The 10952-nt window shown below is 41.1% G+C and overlaps 1 protein-coding gene across 1 annotated transcript; it reads left to right on the top strand.

Moving 5' to 3' along the window:
- The first annotated feature begins 2623 nt into the window (after positions 1-2623).
- On the top strand, positions 2624-3578 carry RNF182 (ring finger protein 182). The gene has a single exon (XM_065752890.1). The coding sequence runs from the start codon at positions 2741-2743 to the stop codon at positions 3476-3478; it is 738 nt and encodes a 245-aa protein (XP_065608962.1). The 5' UTR covers positions 2624-2740; the 3' UTR covers positions 3479-3578.
- The last annotated feature ends 7374 nt before the right edge of the window (positions 3579-10952 follow it).

Genomic DNA, 10952 nt, shown 5'->3' on the forward strand with positions numbered 1-10952 from the left:
AACTGAGGGAACAGGGATTGTTTAGCCTTGAGAAAAGGAGGTTCAGGGGAAACCTCATCACTCTCTACAGCTACTAAGAGGAGGTTGTAACAAGGTGGGTGTAGATCTCTTTCAGGTGATAAGTGATAGGACACAAGGCAAAGTTTCACCAGAGAAGGTTTAGATTGGATATTGGGAATATTTTCTTGATGGAGAGGCTGGTTAAGCATTGGAACAGGCTCTTTTTATATGTATTTGCCTGGGGAGGTGGTAAAGTCCTCATCCCTGGAGGTATTAAAGAGGTATGTGGATGTGGTGCTTAGGGACATGGTTTAGTGATGGGTCTTGGTAATGCTGTTAGATGGTGGCTGGACTTGATCTCATTGGTCTTTTTCAACCAAAACACTTCTGCGTCAGTAGATGTAATTCATCTCAGTTACAGAAAACTAAGGATACTCAAAATGTTCAAAACTAGCTCTGTTGAGTTTTTTTTATTATCTTTTAGGTGGTACTTAGCCTTTGTATACATTGACATTTGACTTTCTTAGGACTGTTTTGTTGATTTTTTTTTTTCATCCTTTGATAAGTTAGAATCTGTTGATATTTACATATGCCTAAGAGTCCTCTACAATTTTATATTTGGAATTAAATAAAAAAGAATAGCAGGAATGAATGAAGTGGCAGAAAGTGTAATGAAGGATAAAGTGTAGGTTATAAGAACGTACTTTTTGTCTTTTATGAAATGTTTAGCTTGTACCCTGAAAATTGTGGCTGAACCTTTTTGTGTTTGCATTGCCTAACGTAGTTGAACATGTCGCAAGTATTGCCACACTACATATAATAAAAACAGCAGTAAAGCAGAGATGAAAAATCACTAAAGAAGTAAGTTGAAAGTGACAGATAAAAAGAAGAAAAATAAATTTGCATGGTGCAGGGGCCATGTCTGTTAGAAATTTTCACAGAAATAAGGTTTTTCTTCATTACGATGTCACCTCTTTGCTGTTGTTACGGCATTGTGTGATGTGTTGAAACAGAAGCTTGCTTTAAAATCTCAGAGATGTGAGTTTTTATATAAAGTCTCTGGAAGTCCTTATACTGTGCTGCACAGTGAGAGAGAGAATGGGAAATGCTTCAAGCACCGTTATAATAAAAGGTCTGTGAAAGAGCCTTTAATGTATGTAGTGGCTGGCACCAACAGAGGGAGTACATGGCTTAGAGAGAGAACCTTATTCCTTGTTCTCAAAAGAAAAAAAGGACAAAGATCTGGATGCCAGGAGTAAAAAATGTCCTAAGGAAGATATGATTTGTAATGAAAGGAACTCAACTTTTGCTATAACTAAGAGTCAAGAAACAAGTTTGAAATAGGGCCACTTTTTTCATGTTCTGTGTGCCTGGAGTTTATTGGTAATTCAAAAGGCAGATGAGCCTAAGTGCTGGCCCACACCATTACAACAAGTTCCTTACTACAGATAGTACTTTGGCAATGGAGGAGAGATGGAACGCCTGCAGTGTCGTACCCACCTTTGTGAGGGAGCATCTGCCTGAACTGGGGAGTTTCTGTCCTCTGGCAGATAAAGCCCATTTGTAAATGCTGGTAATTACTACTCCCTGTTGTTCTGGTTAATATGGGATGGGAGCACAGCAGTGCAGGTATACTACAGGGCACTTCTAATCAGGAGTGATACAGCTGTCACAGCCATAAATCTCCTGAAAGCCATCTGGAAAACGTTCTTAAGAGATGTGTTAGCCTTCAGTATTGCATATATACATTAAAGGAGGCATTTGTTGAAACACAGTTCCCTCAGCTTCCACAGGCTCTGATCAGCTGCGTGTTCAGCAGCTATATGAAGAATCAGAAAAATCCGTTATTCCACAGGCAAAATTAATAAATCCTGATAATTTCCAAATGTGATGCCTGTCCCCACATACCATTTTTCAGTAACCCCAGTCCTCTTCGGACTCTTCCTTCCTCTAAAACTCTTCAATGCCTTAGATTACCAACAACTTCCTCCTGTTTTGTTCTCTGGTTTGAACATCAGGCAGCACGTGGCTTGTTCATAGCTGATCTTGACTGTGTGTTGATTGACCACTGCTGTGCAGTAGGAGTGATAGTTATTAGAAATCTCCCACCCCCTCTCTATCCCAACAGACAGTGTTCGTTTGTAGAAACTTAATTGTCTTCTCTACTGCTGCATCTCTGTCAGTCTATTTGAAGTTGGACAGCAGGTTCAAAAGTTACCAAGGAAGACAAAAGGACCACAAGCTAGGTCTCATTTCCTTAGAAAACCAAGCTTTAAACAAGGAGTCACAGGTCAGTAATTAACTTGCATTTTCTGCTGAGAATATCGTGGATTGGAGTTATCACAGTTACTCACAAAGTAGTTTTACTAGCATAAGTGCTGTTATAGGTCTCATATGCCGCATGGGAAAAAGAAAATACCATGGAGGTGTATTTGGCTGAAGAAGCTAAGGTTGTAAAAAGTAGAACTTCCTTGTTTCACCTGTTTTCCCTTTTTTGTTTTCCACAGAAACTCCACATTATCTATTCTGGATGGGTGCCTGGTTCAGAGGAGATGCAGTACAAATCCCTAGAAGCAGCTCAAAATGGATGACTTCTACTGATTGTTTTTGAGGATTTCATCTCCTCTTTTTCTGTTTGAGATGGCTGATACAATTATATAGAAAAATTAATAAAATAAGCCTGAGTGACATCTCTTTCCCTTAACTCTTCTTTTCACAAGTCTACAAGCCATCAGACAAAATGAGCAGTCCACTACAAGAGGAGTCAGCAGAGACCCAGAGCTCAGATGAGCTTGAGTGCAAGATCTGTTACAATCGCTACAACCTGCGACAGAGAAAACCAAAAGTGCTAGAGTGTTGTCATCGAGTATGTGCCAAATGCCTCTGCAAGATCATAGACTTTGGTGATTCTCCTCAAGGAATCATAGTTTGCCCATTTTGCAGGTTTGAAACATGCCTGCCAGACGATGAGGTTAGTAGTCTTCCTGATGACAATAACATCCTTCTGAATTTAGCTTGTGGGGGAAAGGGAAAGAAGTGCCTGCCAGACAACCCAACAGAACTGCTGTTGACTCCTAAAAGGCTGGCATCTCTGGTTAGCCCTTCTCACACCTCTTCAAATTGCCTGGTTATAACAATCATGGAAGTACAAAGAGAAAGTCCCCAGACTCTGAACTCGACACCCGTGGTGGAATTTTACAGGCCTACAAGTTTTGACTCTGTTGCAACTGTGTCTCACAACTGGACTGTGTGGAACTGCACATCATTGCTCTTCCAGACCTCAATTCGGGTGCTAGTTTGGTTGCTAGGGTTGCTGTACTTCAGTTCCTTGCCTTTAGGGATTTACTTACTGGTATCTAAGAAAGTCACCCTTGGGGTTGTCTTCGTAAGCCTTGTTCCTTCGAGCCTTGTTATTCTCATGGTTTATGGCTTTTGCCAGTGTGTTTGCCATGAATTTCTTGACTGCATGTCTTCTTGACAACAAATGCAGTGAAATAAGGTGCATTACCACATGTGTAGCATAGTTGATTTAGTTGTTTTAGCCTGTCTTTATATTCTTATTTATTTTTATTGTTGTCCATCCCACTGAGTGAAAGCAGCGACCCATGTTATATGGTTCTTTATAAACTTGATTATTTATTGCTTTCAGGTTTTTTTTGTTTGTTTGTTTGGGTTTTTTTTTAGCATAAAATTTCCATGTTCAATTTAAAGGGCTGGGATGTAGAAAGAGGTAATGAAAATTGCCAGACTTGGTGTCTGCTGCTGTTATTCAAATAAGTAGCTCCTTGCTTTTCGTTGGCTTGATCGTGCAATTTGAGGCTGTAGGAGAAGTTAGTATAACAGGCACCTTCCAGTTCATGTAGCATCTCTTAATGCAGAGAATCTCGCGCTCTGGGATATCTGTTATTTCTGGTAGCAAATAACATCACTTAGTTAATAAGAATAAGAAAAGTTAACACTTAATCTTTGCAGTTCTTGTTATGGCAAAAAATATTTGTGGGGTGCCCAGAGTCACAGAATTTTGGTGTTCTGCAGCATGAGGAACCTTTTTTTCCCCTCATGCTAACAACACATGTCCAAAACTCTCTCCCTGCTTTGCTTGTCCAGTAGTTAGGGCTTCATCTCCTGCTACGGAGTACTTCAGGGGGCCCAGCCACATTTGTTGTCATCGAGGTGCACTACAACAAGTGCATGCAACTCTTATATTTCCTCTGAGAGTTCAGAGATCTGTAAACTTCTCCAGCTGTGTTCCATGTTTACCTTCACTCCAAGCGTTTCCACCACCACACCACGTTTCCAACTTTCTAGTTCTTGTAACAAATGCACACCGACATTTAGGTAGCTACACTGGAAAATTTCCCCTCTGTGACTTTAGCTGTAAGAATAGATCTTTTTTGCCTGATCATGAGGACGTGGGCCTTCGGTGATGACTAACGCACATTTCAGAGAAATGATTCACATGTGGGGTTTCTCTGCTTTTTGAGAGGTTTTTTGTTTGTTTTTATTTTGAGTCCACAGAACAAGCACTGTGATGATTTACTATTACTCTGGGAAGGATTCTGTTTTGTGCATGGTCCTTCAAAATATTTAATACCCTGACCTCCCTCTGTCACCACTATGAGTGGATGGCACCCCAGCTGTGGCAATTAGTGCAACTTAACTATGTTGAATTCAGAGGAATTAGTGGTGATTTGCTGTTCCATAAATACAATCAGGCCCTACAAAGTTTGCTTGTTTGTCATGTGGTTGGAGCTAAATTTTCAACTGCTAGAAGAGCACAGAAATAAGAAATGTTTAATATTTGTGTGTATAACCAAGTCTAGTCAACACCACAGCTGCAACCTGGTTTTCCTGAGCACAGCAGAGTGAAAAATGAGAAGCAGCAGGTGAGCAGTGCAAGCACAGCTTTTGGATCGGGCACAAAAGCAGGAAGGCTGAGTAGATGGCCTTACAATATGTTCTTAGAGCAATCTGACTTTGGTAAGAATGAAAAATGTTGATGGGGAAAAGGAGGGCGTGAGTGGTTGTTGTGTCTAAAGAGGATCTCAAGTCCAGTGGATCCAATCTTTTGTAGCTGGTACAGATAATGCCTACGGTTTCATTCCTATTGAAATCATGGGAGAAAAGTGAAATGTGAAGGTCCTGCTTTTCTTGACACTCGAGTTTGTAATAGTGCATATATATGTGTGTGTATGTATATATAGACACATATGTAAGAAGAAAACCTATAGCAAAATTATAGTTTTCAAGTGTGTGGAGTTGCAGGGCTATGTATTGAATGATTAAAGGAAATGTTTCAAACTCTTCTGTAATCATTGGATAACAATTAGAACTAAAACATGTTCAGAATTCCTAGAAATGACTATTCCTAAGTAATTGTTTTAATGTTTGTGGTAAAGCATATAGAGTTAGAAGAGCTGTATTCTCCGATCCCCGTATACTGCAAGGTTTGTCTCATCTATGAATCCATGAATTTTCAATCTCCAATGATCATCGTGTGAAGAAAAAAAAAGAAAGATAGAAATCTGTGTGATTTAATGGTACTTCATAACTTTGGGGGAAGATGTATTTGTAGTGTTAGGGATCTGTGTGTTTCAGGGTATGTTCAATTTGTCTGAATATAATATCTTTAATAAAGGGCTGGCTAATACAGGATGTAGGTTTTGCAAACGTGTGATGTATCTGTTCCCTCTGTGCAATATGTCTGCAGTGCTACCTGCTGTCTCTTCCTTTTTTTTTTTTTCCTTCCCAGTTCATTATGATCATTTTAGCTCCAGCATCAGATATTTCTTACTCTGTTGTACAACATCTGGGCAGGATTGCATGGTTCCAGTTACATATTACAGCACGAACGAATACATGTGTTGTTATACTTCAGTATTATTTAAGACTGCCACACAGTTAAGTTTACACTGTTACTTTAGGCTCTGCTGCAATACTGATCCACTCAAAAATGCAAATACAGGAAAGCATTGATCGTATGGCTGTTGTGCTGCTCAGCCAGAGCATGTTATTACAGCTGTTCTCATAAAATTCCAATCTGACTTGTAATACAGCCACTGAGAATTGCCAGGGGATCTGAATCTCAATTATTTGTAGAAGAGACGGGGGAGATACTTACTGTGTTACTGAGGCTGCAAGAACTTCAGGCCACTACTCTTCCATTATTTTTATTCTTCACCACCCTTAAGACTGAGAACAGAAAACCCATGATTCTTGTGTCCTCTGCAGTGAAATGACTTGACTGGTTGTGTGTAAATGGGGCTACAATCGAGACCTGCTTGCCTTTCTGCTGGCATTTCCTTCGCTTTACATGGCTTCTTGTTTTGTTTCCAGTGGTCATAAAACACTGCATTCATGCCGAGAGAGTTCTCTGAGTAGGATTTTGTTCTTGCTTTGCCCAGACGTGTGACTCAACAAGGTACAGTGTCATAAATTCATTACCACAGGATTATTTGACCTTGAATGAGGTGGCTTTGTTTTTTAATTCCTGTTTATCTTGTGAGTACAGAGTATATCCTCATCAGCTGCTGGTTTGCACTACAAGGTAGGGCTGTTCCCTGGGGGTTCAATGATGCAGTAGTATTGTGGGGCACAGTGGTGGAAGGTGCTGAGGTGGATTTTCCTCTGGGCAGGACCTCGTGCAGGATGGAGCTCTCCTGCAAGCATGGTCTGAGCGCAAAGAGCAGCTAGTGGGTTACATGAGGAGCCAGCTACAAGGGAGGCAATGGGCCTTCAGGGCTGCCATGTATTAGGCAGCAGGTTGTGGGGCCAGCTGTGGAGCTGGGGGACAGATTAAGGGGCACTGAACACAGTGTAGGACCTTTGGGCAGAGCTGTGCAAAGCAGAGATGGATCTGTTCCTGGAGCAAAGCGGCGGTGTTTTAAATGAGCTGGGAGCAAAGCTGCCAGTAAAGTTTTTCAGACTGACCCTTTTAGCTTTTCAAGTTCATTTGGTCACTTGGGACTGCTACCACAGCTGAGTGTTTTCAATTTCTACACACCGAGTTATTGGCCTTTGTAGTTAAGAAAAAAAGACCCTTAGATTTGGATGCAGTTCCTCTATGTCAAAGCAGGCCAAACATATGGCTACATCCTGCCTAGTCCCAAACCAGTGAGGGGCTGCCCCAAACTCCACGACTTAACTCTGTGCCCCGTGCCACCTCTGTGGCTGCTTGCTCCAGCTGTGGATCTTGCTTTCTGGTAAAGCAGGTGCAGGTCATCATTTCTTCTTCCTCTGTGGAAGGTCTGCAGCATTCCACTCTCCCAACAAACTCATTTTGTTGCAGCACTTCTTTGTATTTTTAACAAAAGAGCGCAGTTTATTTAAATGGAGCTGTGACTTCAAGCAGAAAAAGAATGGGGGAAGGAGAAGAACTGAAAATCATGAAACCATTTTAAGACGTTCAAAGTGATGGAAAGAGACTGTTCTGAGAGTCAACATTTTCTTTCATGCTGGCAGATTAGATGTTATCTTTTAAGTGACGTCAGTAAACATTCAGTGCTGGAGAGTCCTCGGGGAGTTTATACATCAGCACAAAACCTCTGTACCAATGATTTTCTGCACAACACCATTCTGCCTCGTACATCAGCTCTCCTTGCCTGAAGTTGGAGCCTGGCGGTTTGAGGAGCTCTGGCACAGAAAATAGATCTCCCATATGGGGATGCTAAATTACCTTTCCAGAGACGCGTGTGGCGGTAACAAAGCTTTCAGTGCTAGACCTTAAACAAAGAAAAGTCATCTCGCGGTTTGAATTGGGAGCATAAATTTCATTTTAAATCAAATTTCATTGTGTTCGGCAGTGCTACAGCTGAAATCATTTCATTGTATTTCTGCCTCCTGCTTCTGTTGTGTGAATGTGGTTTGCATTTAAAGAAATGTATTAAATTGTAAAGATCGGAGATGGTTGGAAAAATCCTAAGAAGTCATTCTATCCATTTCCTCTGTCCCTGTAGAGATGAATGCTTTGTCTGGCCTGGGTTTAAATACCTCAGGTGATGAGGCCTCCACCTCTTCTCTTGAGAGACTTTTCAGACATTTGATAGACATCTTTATTAGGATATGTTTCTTTGTATTGAGCTTTTTTTTTTCCTTCTACATAATGCAATTCCTTTATTCTGTTCCCACTGTTTTTAACTTCTATGAAATCTGTGAATGTATTGTACCATATTATGAAGACAGGCTGAGAGAGCTGGGGCTCTTCATTCTAGAGAAGGGAAGGTCTGAGGGAACCCTATAGTGGCCTTCCAGTACCTGAAGGAAAGCTGGGGGGAGGGGGACTTTTTATAAGGGCATGTAGCAAGAGGACAAAGGGAAATGGCTTTAAACTGGAAGAGGGTAGATTTAGAATAGATATTAGGGAGAAATTCTTTACTGTGAGGATGGTGAAACTCTGGAACAGTTCCCCAGAGAGATTGTGGATGCCACCTCCCTGGAGGCATTCAAGGCCAGGCTGGATGGGGCTTTGAGCAACGTGGTCTAGAGGGAGGTGTCTCTATTTGGTGACTGGAACTAGATGATCTTAAAGGTCCCTTCCAACCCAAACCATTCTATGATTCTATATTTGATTCTATGATATTTGTCTCTTTCATACCATAGTTGAATAATTCATAATTCTTGTTGTTTGGGTATTGTCAAAGACGAGCAACGAGTTGCTGAACAGTGATGCTTTGCTGGGACAGCATGCCATGTATCAGTAAATGTATTTCATGGCAACTTCAGACTGACACTTCTTTCTAGAGTAGGGAGTGAAAAATGTCAAGCAAAACCAAAGAAGTGCGTCTTCCTGGGGGCATCCGTGGCAATATTACTGACATTTCCTGAGGAGCCGAGGCAAGCAACCTTCTTCCTTATAGAGATTTTCCGTACAAAAGCAGATGATTTTAATAATAAAAAAATTGCTTTTAAAAAGCATTTAGAAGTCTTTTTCAAAAGGAAACCTCTGTGTGAGATCCCCGCTATGTCAAAACTCTTATCTTGTTGAGAGACAAGCCTGTATTGATTGCCACTCACTGCAGAGCAGTTTTTGCTGACAGCTTAGCTCAGATGAAAAATTGAATTGGGTGTTAAGGAGAACAGTTTGAAAAGATGCTTTTGCAACTGTGTCTCTGGAATCAGATCTGTGCATGAAAATGTGACTCATATCTTGACAAGAGAAACATTGCATTGCCAATTGAATTACAACATCCTAGATAATGCTCAGCCCATCTGAAATGATACGAAGGAGCAGTGTGGCCAAGGAAACTCAAGGTGGGCAGATGTGAAAGAAGTGGTACTACGCTTTGTAAGCCGCACTGATCCTGAGTCAGGTGAACAGGCTGCTGATTCAGGAAAGGTCTCTGACAGTGACTGGTGGTGGATGTAGTCAAATAAAGAAATGAGCAGCCCACACGGGCAGTGAGCTTCCAATGTACCTCCTCAGTTATGGCAGCCTGCAGTCTGGAGACCTCTTGAGATGGAGCTTATATCTGTACCTGCGGGTTTGATTCTTGCCTTTGGATTTCCATTTTGACGTCCATAAAATCTTACAGTAGTAAGTTCCATACTTTAATTACACACTTCATGGAAAAGAGGTCTACTTTGTCTTAAATGTTCCTAACATACTAGTGATGTATCCTCAACTTTTCCTGTTGTGAAAAGCATTTCCAAGGTGCAATTGCAACTGTAGAGGTTGGAAGGGACCTCCAGAGATCATTGAGTCAACCCCCCCACCAAAGCAGGCTCCCTACAGCATGTCGCACAGGTAGGTGTCCAGATGGATCTTGAATATCTCCAGAGAAGGAGACTCAACAGCCTCTCTGTGCTCTCAAAGTAGAGAGAAGCCCTCAGAAATAGGTTCTGTAGGCAGTTAGTGTTATTTGTTAACAAATCTAGTAACAGATGTCTGTACCACATTCTAGTCAGTCTGTTTGCACTAGTGAATGCAGGAGGTGGTAGGCTCCAGGATAATTTCAACTTGACATAGGCTGTACCGATTTACTTGATGGAATACATGGCTTGATGCTGCTGGCCAGAGTGGCTGCCAATGGGTGAGATGTGAGATACTTTTCCTCTCTGCTATGGAGGTACACCAACCTTGCTCCCTTGTTGCTGCCATCCCAAGCAACTGCCTTGAGCTTTCCATTGCAAGGATGCCTCTTTTTTTGTTGCTGTTTTTTAATTTTAATCTTTATGTCCTAAAGGCTTGTAGCCTGTTTTGTGTTGACAGATGGAAAAAAATAAAGAAAATACTGATTAGAGAGTAAGCCCTTAGAGTTTGTCATTTCTATTGCCGGTTAGGACCCAAGTCAGGGATCTGAGCCTTCAGCTCCCAGGGCTGCAAGGGGCTGGCTTATCAGTCTCCAGTAAAGTATCAACACACACTAGTGATCCAACTCCTGGAAACAAACAAAACAGAAGGTTTTAATGTACCTTGCTTTAATGTGTACTGTGGCTCCTAAAACCCACCATTTTAAATTACTGATCAGCTTGAGGTTTACCAAATATAATGCGTAGCATGTGTTTTATGGGCAGACTTTGACTGCTGTAAAGTTGCCCTCTGCACTTGCGTTTTTTAGTTTTATGAAGGCAAGTCAGTGTAAGGATGTCTTTTTGTTCGTTTTCAGGAGTAAAACAGTGAAATACAGTGTAATCTTTCAGACATAGAAAGGATAACTTGGTGGTAAATGACAAAACTATAACTCGCCATCTGAAACAATGAAGCGCTAATGTAAAAGCAATAGTTTCACTCAATAAAAATTTAATTTTTCAGAAAAGATTTGTCACAACAAGCATCTTTCTTAATGCCTTGATTTGTACGTCTCTCAGATTTAATTCCTGCTATTCGCAGGATCAGTTTAAAATAGATTAAGGGTATCACATAGCTGCGATACGCAGCAGTCCTTTAATAGTGAGTACAATAGGGAGATTTATTGGTATTAACCAGAACACGGCCCCTGGTGTAATGTTCATTT

Source organism: Cyrtonyx montezumae, unplaced genomic scaffold (genome assembly GCF_038088225.1).
Source record: "Cyrtonyx montezumae isolate F1298 unplaced genomic scaffold, pur_monq_1.0 scaffold_8, whole genome shotgun sequence".
Taxonomy (NCBI): domain Eukaryota; kingdom Metazoa; phylum Chordata; class Aves; order Galliformes; family Odontophoridae; genus Cyrtonyx; species Cyrtonyx montezumae.

Bases quoted from the DNA above. Each gene is read 5' to 3' on its own strand.
- RNF182 (XM_065752890.1), top strand. From the start codon at position 2,741: ATGAGCAGTCCACTACAAGAGGAGTCAGCAGAGACCCAGAGCTCAGAT.